Raw genomic sequence first — 24,609 nt, 5'->3', positions numbered from 1 at the left:
GGCAGGGCAGAAGGAAGAGGAGCAAAGGGCACAAGGGTTCTGTGGTGGGACTAGATGACCCTTGAGGTCCCCTCCAATTCTACAATCCTATGGTTCTGTGAAATGAGCCACGGCAAAATGCATCCAGATGTGCAACTGCTGGGGCACATACACAGGTCAGACAGCTGCACAAATCTTTCAGAATCTCAAAGTCTGAATTCGAAAGCCAACCTTCCCAAGTTTTTATTAATTGATTTAATTTCATGAAATTTATATACTACTTGGTTGTAAGAAAAACCTCCAGGTGGTTTGCAAAACAACGAAACATTAATATTATCAATAAAGACAATTCAAAAAACAGCTACATAAAAACCTTTGAAGAAAAAAATTCAAAAATGGCTTCAGAATTCAGGATCTCAAAATTTTTATTTTGAAATGTTTATTTTTGAGATGCACTTTAAAAAGAAAGCACATCTTGCCTAGTTTCTGATTTTAAATCCTATCAGCACCAAGAAATGGTACCTGTATTGTTTTCCAAGACCTTTTTCAAGGTACAGTATCTGAAATCGTTTAACTCTCCTGCCTTATGGATGCTGCATTTTAATGTTTTATTGATATTGTAAGTTGCCCAGAGAATGTTGTTGCCTGATGGCACATATATATAGATGGCAAATAAATAAATGATCCAGTTGACTAAACTGTGGATGTGTAAATTTTCCCCCTTTGTCTTCTATGTCACCCCACCTTCATTATCCCCCCTGCCGCCCCCAGCAAAAAGAATTGGACAATGCCAGCCTCAACCAGCGGCTTGTGCTGTTGAGCAGCCAGGTGCAGGAGCTCAGCGCCCCCAAGGACCTGGATGCCAACTCGCTGGCTGCCCTCCAGAAGAAACTTTGGGACCTGGAGTCAAGAGCCTCTGAGCAGCAGCAGGAGCTGAGCTCCCAAGCAAACACCATTGAACAGCTGGAACAGGTAAGGTGGCCTCCTGAGGAGGAAGTGATTTGGCTTTCATCAGCACTTTGGGTGCAACCTTGCCCTCCCTCTGTTCCAAGAGGACCAGCTAGGAAGTACTGAGCTAGGCACAAGAGCTTGGGAAGAAGAGGACCATGCAAAACTCTCTTCTCCACAGCCCTCAGTCTCCTACAAGAAACAAGATTCCACCTAAACATTAGGAAGAACTTCCTGACAGTAAGAGCTGTTCGACAGTGGAATTTGCTGCCAAGGAGTTTGGTGGAGTCTCCTTCTTTGGAGGTCTTTAAGCAGAGGCTTGACAACCATATGTCAGGAGTGCTCTGATGGTGTTTCCTGCTTGGCAGGGGGTTGGACTCGATGGCCCTTGTGGTCTCTTCCAACTCTATGATTCTATGATTCCTGCCCCCCATCTAGAGTCAACAGGACTGACCTCAATTACAGGGTTATTTTAAGGAGCACAGAAAGGTGATGCAGGGGGCAAGCAACCTACACCCCCCCCAGCCATGGACTACAAGGAGGAGAAAATAAGATGAGGGAGTAGCAGATAGAGAGGGGGGGAGGGTGCCTTCAGTGATGTTTGGCTCCACCCACTACAGATCAGTGGCTCCCAACAAATTTTCCATAAGTGAATGTGGCTCTCAACAGAAACCCTCAACAAGTCACCCTCCCCAACTGAAGGTGCTTGTGTTAGTGTTCAAAACCCTGAACAGCTCAGGTCCCAAATATCTGAAAGACACCCCCCCCTCCTTCCCTGCAGACCATCTTGAGTGCTCAGGTTGTTGTAACCCTGCCCCCCAGGACCTCACAGTGAAGGGTGGATAATTCATCACCTTCATCTTCATATTGTCCTGGTGCTTCCTTTCAGCTTCACCTGAGACTCGAACTGGAAATTGAGAGGATGAAACAGCTTCACCAGAAGGAGCTGGAGGACAAGGAGGAAGAGCTGGAGGATGTTCAGCAGTCCTGCCAGAAAAGGGTATGGCATGGGGAGGCAGCCACCTTTGTCCTTGTGTGTCCTTAGTCTGGCAGATTTCTGTAGCTCTGGGCATTCCAGCAGACAGAGCTCTCCACTCCTGCCCTTGAAGGCCGTCCTGTTCATTGCATGTAGGAAGCAGCTGCAGTGAATAATGGCTAAGTACCTATGTGTGGCATGGAGAAAGTACTGGACAGCGAGAAGTTATTCTCCCTGTCTCATAATACTCAAATCTCATGGACACCCAATGAAGCTGAATGTTAAAAGATTCAGGACAGACAAAAGAAAGGACTTCTTCACGCAGCACATATTAAACTATGTAACTCCCTCCCTCAGGAAGAAGTGGGATGGCTTTAAAAGAGGATTAGACAAATTCATGGAGGAGAAGGCCATCAATGACTACCAGGCATACTGGCAAAACTCTGCCTCCAGAGCTGACGCCAGTAATGCTTCTGAATCCCAGTTGCCACTGGAGGGAAGAGGGCTCTTGTGTTCAGGTCTTGTTTGCTGGGTGCTGTGCTGGATGAGCTGTTGGCCTGACCCAGCAGTCTCTTCGGATGGTCTTGTGTTCAGCTGATTTGTCCCACGGACCGTTCTGTCTTGTCGGATACAGAATGCGGAGCACACTGGACAGTGGAGCTTGACCGCTGTCATTGGAAGGCAGATCTCATTGATATATAGGTGGGATTAATTCTGCTTCTATAAATTAGAGAGAATTGTGGCTGATTATATATGCTTTCTGGTCCCACTGAGTAAAAGCAAGACTGGATTCAAATTAATTTCTTTTTAATTAACTATATAATTATTTCTGCCTATGATGCTTCAGAGGCACTAAAAATATTAGGCAAAGCTTGTTTTCAAAATTATAGTGATATATTAGAAATCTGAATCTAACACGTAATGTTAAGGTCTGCTGCTTGGTATGCATGAATCTTCATGGATTTCCATTTCCTTGGGCTGCTATTGATCTTTTCACAGAAAAGAGACATTATTTTAAAGAATTACAAATAAATCATGATATGGGTGAGTGGGGACAGCATCGGCATGCATGTTATGGGCTGGTATTAAGAGATAAAATGATGGGCCTCAGATTGTGGCCCTGATCTTGAAGGTGTCGGTTTTAATGACACCTTTGATGGTCGTCTCTGCAAGTGCCCCCTTGTTGGGACTTTAGTCTTATTTTAAATGCATCTGATGTTTTGTGTTTTAAAATGTTTTTAATTATCTTATATGCAAATCACATTGAGGCGTTGGTTTAGAAGATGATAATCAAAGATAATGATGGCAATAACAACAACATCAACAACATGCAAAGAATCCCAAATTAACCCAGAAACCGTAAGAGGATAGTTTCAATTCTTATAAATGACGCTTCCAATCCAATCAATCAAAAAGGGTCAAGCTGTATTTGTTTTTCTTTCTTGGGTCAGTTTTTCCCAGTCAGGAGCTGCCTTTGAAACATAAAACAAAGAGCAATTAAAAACAAAAATACCACCAGTGCAATTTCAGGTTTCTGGACATAAGGAAAGTTGTTCTGGTGAAGAAAGGATGGCATTAGCAATGGCTGCAGGCTGCTGCTACTCGCTGGCTCCCCTCTCAGTTCCGCTTAGTCCATTCAGACATCGCTCTGTTCCTTGGCCTCTTTTACAGCTACGTCAGCTGGAGATGCAGTGTGAGCAGGAGGGCGAAGAGAAGCAGGCAATTCTCTGTGAGAAGCGGGACCTGGAAGGGCTGATTGCCACACTCTGTGAACAGGTAAGGGAACTGCAATCTATCAGTGACTTGGAAGGATGTCACCGTTAGGCCCTGGGGAAACAATGTAGAACGCCAGCAGTGGAACAGGTGGCTTGTCTCTACCCTGCCATCTCCTTTCCTGGAGCCATATGCAGGGTGGCAAGGGGGTCACTTTGAGGAGCACAGCCTCCAATGCCTTCCTTTCACCCTTACAGAATAAAATAAATGTGTAAGCCAAGGCAGTAGCGCACAGGCAATTGTCGCCACACAATCTAAACAGTGCAGAATCACAAAGCCTTTTAAATGCCAAAGAGCTCCAAAGTGTCTAGAATCGATCTCATGCTCACAAGCTGATGGCAAACCAGCTGATTGTGCAATTTCAGGGTGTAGAAGGGAACTCACATAACTGAATGCTCTTCCTTTCCTAAAATAAAATGAAATCACAATCCTTGCCTATAGAAAATTGAAATTGAAATACTTTATTGTCACTTGTACAACTTGTATACAGTGAGATTACACAAGCACCCCCCACTCAGCTCTCTTAGTCTGAATTCCCCTCGTTTACTGACACACATCCACCAAACCCGAAAGTCAGTTGCCCTGTTGTTATATTTTCATTCAGTAGCCTAACAGCCCATGGATAGAAGCTGTTCTTTACCCTGTTGGTGTGACTAAGGATACTTCTATATCTACTGCCCAAGGGAAAGAGCATGTCAGGGCAAATGTGGACCTGGTCACTTTGCCCCTAAGACGTTAGCTTTCTCTGTGCAAGGATTTGTGTTTTGGGCAGTGCAATGCTATGACTGTCCTGCTCAGAAGTAAATCCTAGTGAGTTCATTGAGGCTTACTTCCAGGTAAGCATATAAGAGGATATCCTAACTCTATGTTACATACCCTTATCATGGCAAGCCACCCAGAGTGGCTGGGGCAATTCAGTCAGATGGGCGGGGTACAAATAATAAAATTATGATGATGATGATGATGATGATGATGATGATGATGATGATGATGATGATGTTTAGCCAGGCCCTCATAAAATACTCCAAAAATCCTCACCTTCTGACATATGTGCTGATGAGGTTATCATCCGTTAGTCTAAGCCTCACCAACTGAACCCAATTTCTCTCATCGTTCTTCTCCAACTTAAAAATAAATAAAAACCTTTCTAAGCTTGAAACCTCTAACAAGCCTACTCTAAGATTTCTTGGACCACATCTGTTTGGGGTTTATTTGGAAGAGGAGCTGCATGTCTGTTTCACAATAGGGCAGGATGGCACACAACTCCCCCCCCCCCCGGGAACTTTCTGAACACTTCCTTTCCACTTCCTGGGATGGGAGCAGTGCCAGATTTACGTATAAGCTAAACAAGCTGTAGCTTAGGGCCCCACTCTCTTGCCCCCCCCCCAAAAAAACCTAAAGGAAAAAAACCTGGATGTACATTTCCAAAATATAAGATAAAAAACAAATAAAATAAAACCTACATACAGCAACTGTGTTTGTGCTGTGTAGGCTCCTATGAATTACCATATTCAACACAAAAAAACAGTAACAATTTGTTGTTGACAAAGGACAGCTGGACATAGAAAGGGCCCCATTACCTTCAGGAGCTGAGGGCCTCATCAAACCTAAATCCAGCCCTTGATGGGAACCATGAGGGCAAGGTTCAGGCTACTCCTCGGGAAGAGAACCATCAGTACTTCATTTGGATCCCCTTCAGAGGGAGGACACAGTCCTGCCACCATCCTCTCACTTAGAGGATGAGTTCCCTCTCTCTATTCCCATCCTTCCAGAAGCCAAAGTCTTGAAAATAATGAGTGCCCATTAAGCAGCCAACCAGCTCTTCCAGGGAGGCAGAGGCTACCGCATGCCTGATCAGCCTACAGTTGACTCTGGCTCCTTTCAGATACAGCTTCTCTTGATGAACTTGACATCCACTGAAGCTGAATGCTGGAAGAGTCAGGACAGAGAAAAGAAAGTCGTGTGTGGAGGTAACAGAATGTCCCAGGATTTGGGCTGTCTTCCAGCTGCAAAGATTCACAATGTGACAGAGAAGTCACCAAATCTTATAAAGCCCACTGACCACTAACCCTTCCTTCTGATTCATGTGGGTAAAATAATACTGACACACACAGCCTTCAACATATAGCAAGGGAACATGAGACTCTGGGCAGGGAGCTGAAGTGTGCTGGTCCCGGGGGGGGGGGGGTTACCGTGCGGCATGGTCCATGTCCGGTCCAAGGCTGAAGTGGGGTCCAAGGCAGGGAGTCGGGCGTGGTCAGGAACTCTGGCAGAAAGCAGGACAGGGTGCCGGCAGGAACAGGTAACCAATGATGTTGCTCCCGCAACCTGGGTCTGGACGGGCTGGCCTTTATCTCCTCTGAGGCATAGGGTGGCCCCGGTCCACAGGTGACTCACCTTTCCTGGCCTGGAGGTGAGCACTCCTCCTGCGAGAACTTAGTTCCCTCCACCTCTCTGCCCTGAGCCTCTTCAGCTCAGGAGAGGCTGGAAGGTTACTGGACCCAGAGGCAACCTCACCTTCCCCTGACAGGGCTGAGAGAGGAGCACCTGCAGGCAATGGGTCCTCGATCACCTCCGGAGCCAGAGCAGATTCAGCTGTTGTCTGCTCCTGAGGATCCGGCACAGGTGAGGGCCCTTCAGGTTCAAGCCCCTGCCCCAGCTCAGCCGGCCCTGGAGGTGGCGACTCCTGTGCAGGCTGGGATTCCTCCGGTTCAGCATCTGAATCCGATTCCCAGGCCATCATGAAGAGACTTGGGGCACAGGTGGTATTTTCATCACTCCTTCCTGTTCTTGTTGAAGAAGAAGAAGGAGGAGGAGGAGGAGGAGGAGGAGGAGGAGGAGGAGTTTGGATTTGATATCCTGCTTTATCATTACCCTAAGGACTCTCAAAGCAGTTAACAATCTCCTTTCCCTTCCTCCCCCACAACAAACACTCTGTGAGGTGAGTGAGGCTGAGAGACTTCAGAGAAGTGTGACTAGCCCAAGGTCACCCAGCAGCTGCAGGTGGAGGAGCGGTGGTGGTCCAAGAAGACAGAGGAAAATACTGGAGATAAACCACTGGCTGCGCAGGTGGTGTAATGAGGAAGGGTTTGGCTTCTTGGATCATGGTCTTGAGGAAGGACTTCTGGCAAGAGATGGGCTGCACCTCACAGCAGTTGGCACAAATGTGTTTGCTAGGAGTCTTGCGAATCTGATCAGGAGAGCTTTAAACTAGAACTTCAGGGCGAGGGAGACAACATTACAGATGACAGAAGAACTCACAGTGCTAGGGATAATAGTTTCTTTGATGCACAGGAAACTAGCCCTAACCCTCACTGAAACCGAAACCTGCTAAAGGGCAAGAAACTACAAGAAAGAAGCAGCTGGAGGGAACAACTCATGGTTTCCATTGTCTCTACACAAATGCACAAAGTATGGGAAACAAGCAAGACGAATGGAGCTTTTAATGCAGGATGGCAAATATGACTCTGGTAGACATTATTGAAACCGGATGAGACCCATGACTGGAATGTAGGAATTGAGGGGTATAACCTGTTTAAAAAGAATAGACCAAACAGGAAGGGAGGAGGAGTAGCCATTATATATGAAGGATGTGTACACTTGTGAGTGTACGCCTCCAGCAGGAGTCTTCATATGTTCTTACATTTTTAGTTGGCTTTTCAGGACCCCTTGCCCTGAATGCTCCCTGCCTCACTTGACCTTGTAGCTGGGCTCTGCCTCCTTCCTGTGCAGCCTCAAACGTCTTGTGTGTGAGGACAGATTCTGGGTTGCAGCTTCAAATACCAAGCACAGTACAGTTAATGGCTGATAACTGTGTGCAGAATGCATAATTCAAGATGTGTTAGAAGTCACCTTAAGGGCAAGACGCGGCCCATGAAAGTAGATTTTGGAGAATTGGAATTTGCTTGCAAGAAGTGGAATTTATACCTTTGCTAATTTGTTAGTTTTATCTTCTTTGAGTCTGGCTGTGGTGTGTGGAGGGGGAGAAGGAACTAAATTTAAGATGCTTCTATTTAATAACAAGATATTGGTGTTTTTTAAAGGGTGCCTTACTGAAACAGATATCAAAAGCGAACTGACATTTTCAAAAATCAGAACTGCAGATTTGTGGAGTAACTCAGATTAATTTCCAGGTTCTTGCTTTGAACTTGCTGGCCCATTGAAGCTGAGAAAGGCAGCCCCTGTGCCAGCTGCTCCCCCTGGGGCACCAAGGGTGTTCTGCAGTGCTTTCTGTGGCTTCTGCTCTGTGCTCATGGCTCCTGAGGGCCGCTGGAGGCAGGCAGCCAAGAGATTGCTGCTGCTGCCAGTGCCACTGCCTTCCTCTGACCTCCACCACTTGTGATTCATTGGCTGTTTCTGCTAGCAGAAGGAAAGAGCTGCCAATTTGGCCATTGCTTGAAACGCTGCAGAAGAGAGTGACGTTTGCAGCCACTCTCTCAAGCCCTTGTTCGTTAGCGTGACACAAGGTTGGAGATGGCAGAGGCAAACATTGAGGTCTGAAAACAGCAGCAGTGACTATATTTGTATTTAGAGCATGGAATTAATTTATTGTGTCAGATGCATTCTGTGATAAGACCAGCGGAGCATTACAGTGACTGAGGAAGAGAGAGTCCAAGGGGGCTAAGTGGGGAAAGCAGAAGCCATGTTTTGCCCAAACGTTCCCCAGCCAGAGCCCATCTGTCAGAAAAGAGGGGAAGGCCACCGGCAGTGCTGATTTGTCCTGTTGCAAGGGGACTGTTGCAGGCTGTTTCCATGGGTGCCCAAATGGCAGGAATGAGTTCCCCAATCTGATTTCCTCAGATGTTTTGGAATGCAACTCCCATCAGCCTCCACCTCATCTGACTGGGGCTGATGGGAATCGTAGTCCAGAGCATCTGAAGGGTTCCAGATTGGGGAATGCTGGCATTCTGGCATCAAGCCTCCTGAGTTTTCAGCACCAGGTAGAAACCACAATCTTTGTCTTTTTCTCTCAGAGGAATGCTACCATCTCAGCTGCTGCTCAGCTTCTCTGTCTGCAGTGCCCTTATGCATCATATATATGCATTTATATATATATAAAGTTTTACATAACGAATTTATTTGGAGAAGTGGCAGGCTTTAAATTGAACCCCTCTAGAGTCGGACACGACTAAACAACAACAAAAAATGAAACTGTTGGTCAAAAATGTAACAGCACAGGAAAAGGAAGAATTGGAAAATACATCTGGCCTCAAGATCTGTCATAAAGCAAAATACCTTGGCATCTGAATCACTCCAAAAAACATCAAATTGGCAAAGATGTACCATAATTGTGACAATGTATGTTGGAAATGTAAAGAAAAAGAAGGTACCTTCTATCATATGTGGTGGACTTGTCCCAAGGTAAAGGACTTCTGGGGAAAAAATTATAATGAATTTTTTAAAAAATGATGAAATATACATTTATTAAGAAACCAGAGGCCTTTCTCCTTGGGATAGTTGGTACTGAACTGCCCCCAAAAGACATGAAAGTATTTTTGTATGCCACAACAGCTGCTAGGATTTTACTAGCCAGTAAATGGAAAACACAAGAATTACAAACGGTAGAAGAATGGCAGATGAAGATGATGGAATTTATGGAGCTGGCGGATCTCACCGGGAGAATCCGCGACCAGAAAGAAGAGGATTACCAAGAAGACTATTTCAATAAATACTCTTAACATTAAAGATATGTAACCACTTCAAAGAACCAATCAGGCCTAGGACAAAATTAGACCTAAATGTATAAATAAAAAATGTACTATAAGAAAGGTAAAGAAATTGGAATACGACTGTAATATTGTTTTATGAAATAATGATATTGGAAACTGCTACATTCAAATTAAGAGGAAATTCAGATGGAGGAGATTAGAGGAAGTCAACTAAAATGTTTATGAAAATGGATTTTAATTAATTAATGGAGTTTTTTTCTGTTTAGTTATGTTAAGTCTGTTATTCTTTTTTCTTATTTTTTACTTCTATATTGTGTTGTTGTTATGTTGTGTTGTTGTATATTCTCTGTTTTGTTATGTCTATTGAAAATTAATAAATATTATTGTGGGGGGGGGGGACATCAACTTGTTTCAGTATAATTATGTGAAAGTTTGGAAAGAGCTCAAAGGGAACCTCGAGATCTGAAGTAGGCTAAACCTCTAATTTTTAGGAAACATTTCCATCATCAAAATGACCGTGGTTCCCAAACTACTTTTTATTCCAAACAATTCCGATACTGGGTGGAACAGGCTACCTCAAAATCTGGCAAAAAGACATTTCCAAATTTTTATGGCAAGGAAAGATACATAGAATTAAACATCAATTTTTAATTGATACAAAGGAAAGAGGAGGCTTTCCCCTGCCAGATTTAAAATTATATTATGAGGAAGCCTATTTCACCTGGATAAAGGAATGGTGCATGCTTTAAGATCCCAACCTCTTAGAAGGGTATGAAAACAGGTACGGATGGCATGCATACCTGTGGTATGGGAAAGTTAAAATTCACAAGAACGTCTTGAATCACATTGTTAGAAAATCCCTGTATATGGTCTGGGAGAAATATAAAGATCTCTTAGAGCCAAAGGCACCTTGGTAGATCTCACCAGTTGAGGCATCTGCGGTAAAAAGGAAAAACACGGGAGGAAATTAGCCAACATATAAAATACTATTAAAGGAAGAAAAAAATGAATTAAAGCTGAAAAGCTTTGAAGAGATAAGAGAGAAAATAGCAGATTGGTTCCAATACTTTGGAAACAGATTTGGTCAATTCCAAAACAAAAGCTCTTTCTAAAGGATACCGACTCCTCCTTGACTGGGAAGTCAAGGAGGAGGAGGTGAAAGTGACCATGATTAAATGGGCCCAGGATTTTGGGTACAATATAGATCTGATAGAGTGGGAAAATCTATGGAAAGTAAATTGGAAATTTACGGCGTGTTATACGCTGAGGGAAAACTTTCAAAAAATGTAATATCATTGGTACCTGACTCTTTGGAAGCTTTCAAAAATGTATAAAAATGTATCTAGTACTATAAAGAAGTACTATAAAGAAGGAACCAGTACAATGTTCCATATGTTGTGGTTATGTAAAAAAATTAAGATCTTCTGGGATGACATTTACATAAAACTTTAAAAAATGCTCAGGATTTTATTTACAAAAAACCCCAACAGAAGCCTTTTTACTCGGAATTACAGGACCAGACATTCCTAAGAATGTAAGAGAAATATTTTTATACGCCACTGTCGCTGTGAGACTTTTAATAGCGACTAACTGTAAAAGTGATAAAATTGGTTGAATATGCAGAGTTAGCCAAATTAACCAAAAAAATTAAAGACAAGTCAAAGCAAGTATTTATTGCAAAATGAGAGGTTTTCAAAATATACCTTAAGAACAATTGTGGTAGTATGAAATTGGTCACTGCCTTTGAATAACCTCTGTAATTATATTAAGTAAGAAATAAGGACACAGGAGAAATAATACTTTATTATAAAATAATCAGATTGGTTTATGCAACAAGTCTGTAAATATAAAATGAAGTATGGAGATGATGAGAAGTTAAATGTACTTTAAGAAGATTAATTGTCAAAATATATCAATTTATTTTCTTTTTGTTAACTTTGTATCTATGGAACAAATGATGTAAATATATGTTTTACATAACAAATTTAAATTCAGACACACCATTCACCTCCTCATTTAGGATTCCCTGATTCCTTTGACTTCCCTCCCTCCTTCCATGGTTACCATTATCAATCTTTTTTTTAATCTGCTTATCTTATTTTCTCTATTTTGTTCAAAGAATAAGAATCCATTTTTCCATAGTTTTTCGTACATTACAAGCATTAATCAAATCCTGACAAAGCATCCTTCATGCTGTGTGGACTCTTCTTTGAGGCTCTTCTTTGGCTTAAACCTGGTTGTGTGTTGTCCAGGGGCCATGGTGTCCCATTGTGCAGCCTGAGGCAAAACAAGAAGCCACTTCTCCTTGCTTCTCTGGCACCCATGGTGGCTCTAGATGATGATGATGATGATGATGATGATAAAGATAAAGATAAAGATAAAGATAAAGATAAAGGTGATAAAGATAAAGATAAAGATAAAGATAAAGGTGATAAAGATAAAGATAAAGATAAAGATAAAGATAAAGGTGATAAAGATAAAGATAGATAAAGATAAAGATAAAGATAAAGATAAAGATAAAGATAAAGATAAAGATAAAGATAAAGATAAAGATAAAGATATAAAGATAAAGAGATAAAGATAAAGATAAAGATAAAGATAAAGATAAAGATAAAGATAAAGATAAAGATAAAGATAAAGATAAAGATAAAGATAAAGATAAAGATAAAGATATAAAGATAAAGATAAAGATAAATAATTTATTATTTATACCTGCCCATCTGACTGGGTTTCCCAGAAAAGTGAGGAGAAGTGACCGTGGCTTCTTGTGAGATCTTGCAAGATTCCACAAGATTCCTTAGGGCTCTCATGAGAGCTCACCAGTAGCTGCTGCCACAGCTTCTCTGCCAGCAGTGGAGGATGGGTGTGATGCCCATGATGGTGCTACCCCCTTCATACTCTGCCACCTGAGACTGCTGCCTCTGTTTTTAAAAATTGTTTTTGAATTTTAATTGTACTTGATTGGTGGCTGGCTGCCTTGAGGTCTTGTGAGAGGAAGCAGGAAATTAATTAACGACATTGATTGAAGGAAGGAAGGACCAGCTATTCTGTGGAGTCCCCAATCTTTTTTGGGGTTGAGGGGCACATCTAGAAATCTAGGAAAATACCTACATTTCCCCCTCAAATAGAAGAGAAGACAGATAAAATGAAAGCAGGCAACAGCCCCCAAAACAAAGCCATCCCCAACCAAGCAAGAAAAAAGAAACCCTTCATTTTAAGAAAAGCTGGGTGGGGTGGTGGAAGAGGCCTTGGCAAGTGCTGGGGGGCGTGTCTGTGCCTGAGGCACAGCCCAATGCTCCCCTCTGCACAAAAGTTGCATATGCTAATTTATACTTATGGGTGCAAAGGGGAAAGGGCATGAGATTTGGGGCTTGGTGTAAGTTGCCCACCCTAAGCCTGCCCCTGCTTTCTCTTCCCACCCCCTTTCCAGATTGGCCATCGAGATTTTGATGTGGAGAAGCGACTCCGGCGTGACCTGAAGAGGACTCATGCTCTGCTGGCTGACATGCAGCTCCTGCTGGAGACCTCAGGGGCAGATGCAGGGTCGTCCGGGGGCAGGGAGGAGCTGGAGAAGCTTCGTAGCAAGGTGAGAAGCTGGATGGATGGATGGATGGATGGATGGGTTGACTGCATTTATTATTATTTATTATTTATTGAATTTACATACCGCCCTATACTCAGAGGTCTCAGGGTGGTTCACAAAACAGATCACAATATATAAAATAAAAAGAAAAAACTATAACCCAATAATAGAAGTAAAAGAATTAATCTACATCCCCAACTCATTCTTTATTTTTTAAAGTTCCTTCAGTATAGACAGGCATCTTTCACAGGAAGCATTTAGAATTTAATTAAGGCAATTAGTTAAATAGATTGTTTCTGTCTTTAATTCCTTGGACCACACTAATTAGTCTCTCCTCTGTGTGTTTGCTTCTGCCTTTCTACTGCTTGCAATCGCCAAGCTGTGCTTTCAGCATCTGTTGTTGGAGGGGAAAAGGGATCCTGGAGGGGCCTGGTGTTGTGGACCAGAAGCTGCAGGGAGAGAATCCTGAGATGGATCTCCTTGGATTAGGAACGGGGTGGGGTGGGGGAGGAGAGAGAGTCAAAGGGGTGGGGTGGGGTGGGGGTGTAGAAATCATTCAGTTTAAACATGCAGAGCCCCACATGTGTTGCTAAATGCTTTTCGGGAAATGAGAAGAGTCACAATGTGTTCTTCCATTTATATGCTGCCTTTGCTTTTGCTGTTGTGGAACTCCTGGCGTCAAACACTGGAAGTTTTCTATCCAGGCTCCATCCCTCGCTGCCAGTTAAGAACATAAGGAGGGTCCTGATGGGTCAGGCCAATCCCTACCCCCCCCCCCCAGTGCAGCCTCCTCTCCTCACAGTGGCAAAGCAGATGTCTCTGGGAAACCCGCAAGCAGGATTCAGGCACAAGAGCCCCTCCTCCTTCAGTTTCTAGCAATGGGTATTCAGGGCTGCCCAAGATGTTTTGGCACCTGAGGGAAACTGCAAAATGCTGTGGCTCCTGCTGCCCAAGGCATTCGCCTCACCTTGCCTCATGGTTGGGCCGGCCCTACTGGTAGTCAGAAGTTTTGTTGCCACCACCATAGCCTGGATCAGAGCAAGAGGCGGGTGAGCAAGCAAGCCATGTTGCAATGGACAAGGGGAGGTGCAGACCCAAGGGAACACTAGATAGTGGACTTCTTTCTGGGGTGCAGGTCCCCCCTCCAGCAGGTGCTCAACCATGCTGGTTGATGGCATCCCCTAAATGGAAAAAACCCTGACAAGTTGTTGTAGAAAAGTTTGGCATGTGATGATAAAGTCAAGACTAGCTGCAGGTGTTGGTAAGGGCACAATTCAGGTAACGTAAATGCTGTACTTTGTAAATACCCAAGCAATAATGTTTGTGTGGAAGGCTCCTCAGCCAGCCAGCCAGGCGCAACAGATTGGAGGCGTGTGAGAATGGGATTAGCAGGTGGTGTGTGGGGAGAAGGGGTGATGGAGACTGCTCACAGCTACTCTGATTCAGTCCTGCAAAGCACATCCCTACGCCTGACAGAAGAATTGCATGGAGGGTAATGGCAATTTAGTGACACCAGTCTTCCAGAGCCATTAAATCAATAATCTGCTTTGCTTATTTCCATTGAAAACATGCCATTCTGGAGATGTAGGCAATTACAACTAGCACACATCTATAATTAGGATAATAATTCTGGGTAAATAGCATCTGTGAGCTGCAGCTGTTTCTACCTGGCTTGATGGGAGGAGGCAGCAGGAGGAAATAGATGGTCAAACCTTTTCTGGGCTGATGCCCTTGGCTGTGTGTTTGCAGCAAATGCTGTCCTCACAGCCAGTCTCTACTTGCCATGCCACTATGTGCAGGAAAGTCCAGGTGTCTGGCTCCTTTGCAGAAAAGCAGGGTTAGGGAGGGATGGTTAACAATGGAGAAAAATGTTGGGAGGAGGGAATCTAAGCCGTTTCCCTGCCTTCTGCATTTCCTGATAAAACTCTTTCCCCAAACTGAGCTGCAGGCATATATTTGAAAGTGGGAACTAAAAACACCTGACCCGCTATGAGATATATTCTCCCCATTCTGAAAATACTGTGAGGGTGGCAAGCATTGCCAAAATCTCACAGTTGTGGGTGAGTTTTCTCAATCCATGTATTTTTTAATGTGATTTTTATGTGATTATTTGATAAAACTAGAATACTGACTCCTGTTCATACATGCATCTGTATTGGACTACAGCATGGATTTTAACCTCATTTCTGTCTTGGTCGTTTGGATACTGAAGCTGTGGTTGCTAGACTTCCTCCTTTGCACTCAGCATGCAAAATAAGCTCTACATTTTAAAAAAAGTGTGTATCCCATCACTGGCAGAGGAAGGGGGTGCGGTGGGTGCGGGCCACCCTGGGTGTCATCTCTGAGGGGGGTGACATTGCCCCCGCCCCCCTGAGCCGCTTGTCACGGGTGGCACCCCCTGGGATGCTCGCCTCGCCCTGCCCTGTGGGTGGCTAGCCCTGCCCCTGGGTGAACAGCATGCGCGCCGTTCCGGGGGCCAGAGCAGCTAGCTCTGCTTCTGTTTCCCATAATAGATGACTGGAGGTATTAGTCTTCTCACCACAAGCCTTTAATCAAGGGAATGGAGCAGCTCCTTTACAAAGAAAGGAGAGAGAGAAAAGGTTTTCTCCCAATACTGTTACTTGTGGATATCGGATGAAGCTGAATGTTGAAAGATTCACTGCATCCTTCCTGAATCATCTGCAGCTCTGGCTTAAATATTTTGCACGGCAGAACTGTATATCAACAAATGCAAAAGCAAAACATAAGCAGAGCCTGTCAAAGAGACCCTCTCGTCCCTTCCAACTGTACAGTTCTATGATTCTCTGAAAGGGTTTCCCACATTTCCCTAAGATGAAGAGCATTGTTCTCCAGTGCTCCCTTTGCCAGCATTTGGCAGCTTCCCTCATCTGACATGATGGCTTTCACTTTTAATCTGGCCTGGGGAGAATTTCCCCCTATGTTTTTTCTGGGTGTTAATGCCACATTTAAAAATTAATCTCCACTGGTCTGCTGGGCTCTTCTTTGGCACCAAAGACAGATGATGTTCATTGACTTTCATTTTCCCTTCATCTCATTTGGGCTTAATTGGGCAATCTGTTATGATCTGACAAAGGCTTTTACGAAACACTGCTTGCTTTTTTTTAACACCCCCCAAAAAGAGTTTTTTCTGCAACATTGACCTTTCGGGGAGCTGTTGCCAGAATAAAACAGGCTTTCTCTCACCCGAGTCAAAGACTCAGTTTGGCCCACACAGCCCATGCGTGTTTGCACACACATACCTCAACAGATTTGTTTTAAAAGGCAAAAAAGTCAGCAATATATTATTTGAATACAAAGTTTTATTTTTTTTATTATGTTTATTGATTCCTTATGTCTTCTTTCAGCCCCTTTCTCTTACGTTAGGAAGGCAGGCATGGTTAATATGCACTGAGCCAACCATCCACCCTGCAAAAGCAATGCAGCAAAGCAGTAAATTGAGACTTACACTGCAAACCTTGGGTGGAGAAAAGGGAAGAAAGAAGTAAATAACTATGTTACTTATAATTCCTTATACTGGGGAAACACTTGCAGTGTGTAACAACTTTTAAAGATTTTTAAAATACATACACTTTTAAAGATTTTTAAAATACATATACAAAACTAATGTCTGAAAAATAATTGCTAATTTCCCGATCACCCTAGATATGCAACATAACCTTAGGAAAACAGGATAAGTTAGGCAAGAGACAGCCAGGTATTTTAAAGTGATTGTTAAATTCTTCCACGCCCACAAAGTCTTTCCAAACCAGTCTGCTATCGTACAAACACATGTATGCCTTCATCATACACTCATGCCTTCATCATACAGGCAGACACCCACCCCCAAGTAAAAAATATTATATGCAAGAATTTCACTCCATTCAGAACTTGGAATGCATTTCAAATAACTACGGTCGGTTGTTTCATTGAGCTACACACAGGAAAGTAAGGGGGTGAACAATTTCCCTGCCAAATGCAAGCTAGTCAGCCAGGTTGTGATAGGATTGCAATGGAAGGACATTTTCTACTTGAAATAAGACTTGCAAAAAGTATTTCTTCACCTTACCTGGAACCTAGCATGATTACAAAAGTATCATTTCGTGAAATGAGTAATCAAACCAAAATACAATTGAAGGAAGCTTACTCAATAATAAATTTACACGTCAAAACTCCTTGAAAGGGTTTGCACAGAGTTACCATCTATACATCCTTTTTTATAAATTCTCCATTAGGGTATAACATGCTGAAAAATTCACTGTTGCTGCACATGGAAGCTCTACTTTTGACAAACAATTTATTGCTCATTTTCCCTTTGGTTATACAGTTATAATACTTCTGGTGTATTATAAGCTGCTGCCCAGCTTGTTGGGGTGCCACTGCCCACAGGTCTCTCCTGGTCAGCAAAAGAAGGAATCTCCTGCCAAGTTAAAGAAGCAAAGAGCGGTCAGTAGACCTGATCTTTATTTGTTGCAACAAGGTTCAAACACACAAAGAGTAGGAACCCCTAGCATGGGCTTGCATGGGCTTTTAAGACCTCCCTCCCTTCCCATAATACATTTCCAGATATATCACCGTGTCACTAAGAAGAAGGGAATCTGCACAGTAACATGAGTCCATCATTCATCCCTGTTATCAGATTCAGTTCACCACCTAAGTATCCACCACCAAGAGAACAATAAAATACCCCTCCACGCAAGATGCTGTTAGTTGTCAGGGACTCCAGTGCTCCCACTCCCTCCCTGTCTGCTTCCTCCCTTCCCCTCCCCAAATGTTTGCCTTCAACACTCTGTGGCCTCTGAATGAGCACGCTCTGTCCTCCTTGGACTGTTTCTTCTCTTCTCTTTCTTTCTTTTTAAAAGTTGCAGGCTAACATATTTCTGCACTGATGATGATGGGGAAGGGAGCAGTTAACAATGGCGCTGGCTCCATCTGTGTCATCCTGCCTTCATAATAATAATAATTTAAGAATAATTTATGTTTTATACCCCGCCCATCTGGCTGGGTTTCCCCTGCCACTCTGCCTATTGGCTGGAGTGTGGCAGAATTTGCAGTTTTTAAGAGAGGATGGATGGAAACTAGGATCTGGCATGCAGGCATCTCATGTCTCTGTGTACAATGTATATTTGCCTGCTTTTCCAGTAAATATGTGAGCTGGCGAATTCCTGGCAGTGGAACTAAATGCTAATAGCAGAGGGTTAAACCTCGGAAATCTCCTAATGACAATAATGGCTTCTCAAGCCCCAGATGAGTAATAAAAAATAGAAAGCTGCAGTAACTTTAAAGGACAAGGTGTTTTTGCTGGATGAAATGGGTTTTAGCAGGCATGGTGCATTACCCCCCCCCCCCCCCGCAGCACAATAGCTCATGGCTGGGATTTGTTCATTAAGAGGCTTTTGGAGCTGGGTTTTGTATGGGAGTGAATCCTTTGCCAAATCCTTGGGTGGGCAGGGGGGTGGGGGTGTTCCAAAGTCACACTTTCTGCCAGAGGAAGATTCTCTTGCACCCTGTGACTGCGGGAGAGAGACCATGTGGGATAGTGGTTAGTGTTTCTGACTAGGACCTGGGAGCTCAGGGTTCAAATCCCCACTCAGCTATGAAACTTAGTGGATGTGACCTTGTGACTACACTGCCTCTCAGGCTGGTCTACTTCTCAGGGTTGTTGTGGGAATTACAGGAGGAGTGGGAGAACCCTGCATATGCCAGGGGGGCAGTGAGATATACGGTAAATGCCCTAGTTTTGTAATGCTGGTCAAGCTGGTCATAAGACCATAATTGTGGCTGCAGGAGAGTAGCAAATAAATGAGAAGCACCCAAGCTGCCCTCTTAAGTGGATATTATAGGTAAGACAATACAGGTAAATCCAGTAGGCATTATTATTATTATTATTATTATTATTATTATTATTATATTTAAAAAATAATGTTTGGTTTTATTATGGATCTTTATTGTTTTATTTTCTATATAGTTTATTCTTAGGCCCACTGCTTAGAAATCATAGAATCATAGAGTTGGAATAGACCACAAGGGCCATTGAGTCCAACCCCCTGCCAAGCAGGAAACACCATCAGAGCACTCCTGACATATGGTTGTCAAGCCTCTGCTTAAAGACCTCCAAAGGAGGAGACTCCACCACACCCCTTGGCAGCAAATTCCACTGTCGAACAGCTCTTACTGTCAGGAAGTTCTTCCGAATGTTTAGGTGGAATCTTCTTTCTTGTAGTTTGGATCCATTGCTCCATGTCCGCTTCTCTGGAGCAGCAGAAAACAACCTTTCTCCCTCCTCTATGTGACATCCTTTTATATATTTGAATATGGCTATCATATCACCCCTTAACCTCCTCTTCTCCAGGCTAAACATGCCCAGCTCCCTTAGCCATTCCTCATAAGGCATCGTTTCCAGGCCTTTGACCATTTTGGTTGCCCTCCTCTGGAAACGTTCCAGTTTGTCAGTGTCCTTCTTGAACTGTGGTGCCCAGAACTGGACACAGTACTCCAGGTGAGGTCTGACCAGAGCAGAATACAGTGGCACTATTACTTCCCTTGATCTAGATGCTATACTATTGATGCAGCCCAGAATTGCATTGGCTTTTTTAGCTGCCGCGTCACACTGTTGGCTCATGTCAAGTTTGTGGTCAACCAAGACTCCTAGATCCTTTTCACATGCATTGCTCTCAAGCCAGGTGTCCCCCATCTTGTATTTGTGCCTTTCATATTTTTTTTGCCCAAGTGCAATACTTTACATTTCTCCCTGTTAAAATTCATCTTGTTTGTTTTGGCCCAGTTCTCTAATCTGTCAAGGTCGTTTTGAAGTGTGATCCTGTCCTCTGGGGTGTTAGCCACCCCTCCCAGTTTGGTGTCATCTGCAAATTTGATCAGGATGCCCTTGAGTCCATCATCCAAGTAGTTGATAAATATGTTGAATAAGACCGGGCCCAAGACAGAACCCTGTGGCACCCCACTAGTCACTCTTCTCCAGGATGAAGAGGAACCATTGATGAGCACCCTTTGGGTTCGGTCAGTCAGCCAGTTACAAATCCACTGAGTGGTAGCATAGTCAAGACCGCATTTTACCAGCTTCTTTACAAGAATATCATGGGGCACCTTGTCAAATGCCTTGCTGAAATCAAGGTAGGCTACATCCACTGCGTTCCCTTCATCTACCAGGCTTGTAATTCTGTCAAAAAATGAGATCAGGTTAGTCTGACATGACTTATTTTTCAGAAATCCATGCTGACTATTGGTGATCACAGCATTCCTTTCTAGATGCTCACAGACTGTTTGCTTAATGATCTGCTCCAGAATCTTCCCTGGTATTGATGTCAGACTGACTGGGCGATAATTATTTGGGTCCTCTCTTTTCCCCTTTTTGAAAATAGGGACAACATTTGCCCTCCTCCAGTCTGCCGGGACTTCGCCTGTTCTCCAGGAATTCTCAAAGATGACTGCCAGTGGTTCTGAGATCACAAATGCTAATGACTGAGTGGTATATAAAGGCCTTAAAATATCATTATCATTATCATTATTATTTTAAATAAACTTACTAGTCATTCTTTTTGCTAGTGCAGCGTAAAGTGAATTAAAACAATATGTAAATAATATACATTTCGACCATCATAAAACAAAGCATAGAAAAATCTAAAATAAATTCATATTTTTAAAATGCAGGATTAAAACAACCTACCCACCCAAGGAGGCCGCAGATAATTAAAAGCAAAAGGCCTGGTGGAAAACAAATGTTTTTGCCTGGTGCCTAAAGATGCATTGCAAGGGACGCGGGTGGTGCTGTGGACTTGCCGATCAGAAGGTCGGCGGTTTGAATCCCCAAGATGTGGTGAGCTCCCGTCGCTCAGTCCCTGCTCCTGCCAACTTAGCAGTTCGAAAGCACGTCAAAGTGCAAGTAGATAAATAGGTACCGCTCCGGCGGGAAGGTAAACGGCATTTCTGTGTGCTGCTCTGGTTCGCCAGAAACGGCTTGTCATGCTGGCCACATGACCCGGAAGCTGTATGCCGGCTCCCTCGGCCAGTAAAGCGAGATGAGCGCCGCAACCCCAGAGTCATCCGCGACTGGACCTTTAAAGATGCATTGCACAAGTGGGGAGCCACTTCTGAAAAGGTCCCTGTTAAGTTGTGGGCGAACATATCAGACGACAGTGATTCTTCAAACAGCTCTTGTTTATTACGAGGCCAGAACAGAACAGAACTGAAGAGCTCAGTCAGCCTGCTTATATAGAGCTCCAGAACAGCGTAACTGTTGCAACTTTCTAAAACTATCCAATCACTGAATGTCACTTTCGATCCTTCATTTACATACAAACTATCCAATCACTGAACGTCACTTTCGATCCTTCATTTGCATAACTATCTACAGTATCCCCCTGCTGGCCCAGGGTGAGAACTTCAGTACATAACAGTCCCATTCCGTGTTGCCACCTTCTGGACCTCCCATGGAGAGGGCAGAAAGAGGGCGACTCTTATGATGACCACAGATTCCAGGAAGGGTCATATGGGGAGTGGTGGTCCTTGAGGTACTGTGGTCTTGAGCTGCAAATGGCTTTACTTTGAATTAGGCCCAGCGGCTAACTAGTAGCAGTTGAGCCAGGATTTGTGTTATATGCTGAGACTGTCTTGCCCCAGTGAGCAACCTGGCCTCTACACCAGCTACAGTTTCCGAACTGTCTTCAAAGGTAACCCCATATATAACACATTGCAGTAATCTAACCTCGAGGTTGCCAGGGCATAGGAGACTTTTTAGTTTAAGACCATCATGATTTCCAAGAGTGTTTCACAATCAGCTCTGCAAATTGCAATAACCAGGAGAATTCAACAAACAGGAGAAAGGGTGTTTTTTTCAGAGGAAGGGGAGAGAAATCCCCCAACTTTGATTTTTTTTTTTAAACCCACAATCTGTATGTTCATCAGAATCAAAATCTCTTTAGAGGTGTTTGGTAAGTCTGAGGCATTCATTTTAAACAGGTATCTAACAGATGGCAAGACACTGCCAACTTAACACTGTTGATCTGTTCATACATTATGCATCTTTTTTGATGGGAATTTCAATTTGTTTGTTCCCAAGTGGGAAAATTCCATTATGCAGATGTAAGAAGCAAAAAAGAAAAGAAAAGAGGAAAGAGCAACAGAGATGGGGGGTGGGACCAAGGGAGCACCTCTCTCTCTCTCTCTCTCTCTCTCTCTCTCTCTCTCTCTGTGTGTGTGTGTGTGTGTGAACAACCTTGCAGAAAGGGGAGGAAGCAAGAAACAGATAAACTATCTGTGTTTATAACCTGAATTAAGGATGAGGAAGGGTGGTACAGCTATAGCTGTTAAACAAAGCTTGGGTTTTTGGTTTTTTTTACAGCTAAATAGACTTTTTCAGTTGTTGCTGGTGACTAGAAGATGCTTACATAAGACTAATGGGCCCTGAAGTCTGGTGGCTACTAGTTATTGGATATGCCCCATCAGAACTAAAGAGTCCAAAATTCTGTTTTCAGTAATGGCAAAGCAGATGCCTCTGGAAAGCCCACAAACAAGACATACCAGGCAGGAAAGAACCTTCCCCCATTCTATTTTGTCATCAGTTATCCTTAAAGATACACTGCTTCTGTATCTTGGAGATACAGCATATGACAATCATAGCTAATAACCATCAAGAGGTCTCTCCTCCTCTGTGAACTTGTCTGCCACATTTCTAAGCTTTAGAAGTTGGTGCCCATCCCCATATCATGCAGCGGAGAGTTTTCTAAGTCAGCTCCATGTTGCATGAAGAAGACCTTTCTCTGGCCTGCCCTCAATCTCCTGGTCGGCCATTTCATTGTGTGGGACTGTCCAGCGAGAGAGAAGCAGTTTGGCCTTGGGGGTCCTTTCAAGAGGCATTTGGTCGTGGGAACCGGATGCTGGACTAGATGAACCTTTTGTCTGATCCAGCAGGGCTGCTTTTAGGTTCTTCTGGAAGGACCAATCATTCTGGGACTCCCCCCCCCTTCAGGGCTGGATTCAGCACAAGACACAGGCCAAACCGGGGGGGGGGGTGTCACCTCACCTGAGGCTCCAAGTTTCCCCTTGAATAACCAGCCACGGTTATTCCCACCCACATTATTTAATCCCACCTCATTCCCCAGGGTAGGAGAATTTAATTATCATCTGCAAAGTGTTCTGCATAAAAAGACAAGGCTGTTTTCAGCTCCTGTATGGAAAGGGATTCCTGCTTGCCATGAGTCTGCCTAAGCTATAATTCTCTCTTTTTAAAAAAAATAATTTTTATTTTCCAAACAATTTTATACAACCAACACCTAATTTATCACTCATTCTTCAGTTTTTTACTTTCCTCAGTTTCTCTGTCAATCTTTCGTAAAATTTCTATTTGTTAACGCATTTCTGAACATAATATTGCCTTTTAGAACTCCTTTTCCTCTTACTTTCTTTTTTGCGCTATTTCTTACTATTTTTGCACTATTTCTTCAAAACCAACAAGCGTTGTCTGTACATCACAGATGTTTTTCAGATATTCTGTAAATCTCCCCCAGTCCTCGATAAACTTTTGGTCTTTCTGATATCAGATCTTCCCAGTCAATTTATCCAATTCTGCATATTCAGTCAATTTCCTTCTCCATTCTTCCACTGTTGGAATTTCTTCCTGCTTCCATCTTTGGGCCAGAAGTATCCTTGCAGCAGTCACTGCGTATTGAAACAGTTTACAGTCTCTCTTATTGATTTCGTTTCCTACCATTCCTAATAAGAAGGCCTCTGGTTTTTTAACAAACATATATTTCAACATCTTTTTCAATTCATTGTATATCATTTCCCAGAAGCCTTTCACCTTTTTGCACTCCCACCACATATGATAGAAAGCTCCTTCTTTTTCTTTACATTTCCAACACTTATTGCATGTTTTGTACATTTTAGCCAGTATAACTGGCGTTATATACCATCTGTAAACCATTTTCATTACATTTTCTTTCAGCGCAGTACATGCCGTAAATTTTAACCTTTCATTCCATAATTTCATCCAGTCGTCATATTGTATATTATAACCAAAATCTCTTGCCCAATGTATCATTACTGATTTTACCTCTTCATCTTTTGTATGCCACTCCAGCAACATTTTATACATTTTGGACAGATTTTTATACTCATTATTCAATACCTCCGCTTGAAATTTTGATTCTTTACCTTCATACCCACACATTTTACAATCTTTTTTAAACATTTCATTAATCTGATAGTAATGTAACCAGTCATGAACAAATTCTTTCACCTCTTCATAAATTTTCATTTTCCATTTCCCCCCTCTTATTACCAATTCTCCATATGTTATCCACCTCCCCCTCATATTGATTTTTTTTCACGCTCATCACTTCTAATGGTGAAATCCAGTGGGGGAGTCTAGGTTCCAACAAATTTTTATACCTCTCCCACATCTCTATCAATGATCTTTGAAAGATGTGGCTTTCGAAACCTTTGTGAATTTTTTTCTTTTCATACCATAGATATGCATGCCAACCAAATCTGTTATCAAATCCTTCTAAATCTAACAACTCTCCATTCTCTAATTTAATCCATTCCTTTATCCAACAGAGGCATGATGCTTCGTAATATAATTTCAAGTCTGGCAGGGCGAAGCCACCTCTTTCTTTCGTGTCTGTTAATAACTTAAACTGAATCCTTGGCTTCTTGCCCTGCCAGAT

At 43.1% G+C, this 24,609-nt stretch overlaps 1 protein-coding gene across 5 annotated transcripts in view; it reads left to right on the top strand.

The window, feature by feature from the left end:
* Window positions 1–24,609, top strand: part of MYO18B (myosin XVIIIB) — a 349,431-nt gene that overhangs the window by 218,068 nt on the left and 106,754 nt on the right. For all 5 annotated transcript variants that reach the window (XR_014519475.1, XR_014519476.1, XM_083476633.1 and 2 more), the window contains 4 exons: window positions 751–951; window positions 1,817–1,927; window positions 3,575–3,679; window positions 12,776–12,931. Coding sequence is in view for 3 of the 5 variants with exons in the window: in XM_083476633.1 (XP_083332759.1) it covers window positions 751–951; window positions 1,817–1,927; window positions 3,575–3,679; window positions 12,776–12,931 (573 nt within the window). In the remaining 2 variants the exon portion in view is untranslated. The remainder of the gene's footprint in view (window positions 1–750; window positions 952–1,816; window positions 1,928–3,574; window positions 3,680–12,775; window positions 12,932–24,609) is intronic.

This window comes from Podarcis liolepis, assembly GCF_965112155.1.
Source record: "Podarcis liolepis genome assembly, chromosome: 15".
NCBI classification, from domain to species: domain Eukaryota; kingdom Metazoa; phylum Chordata; class Lepidosauria; order Squamata; family Lacertidae; genus Podarcis; species Podarcis liolepis.
Note: the sequence above shows the minus strand (reverse complement) of the source record. Positions and strands in the feature narration are given on the sequence as shown.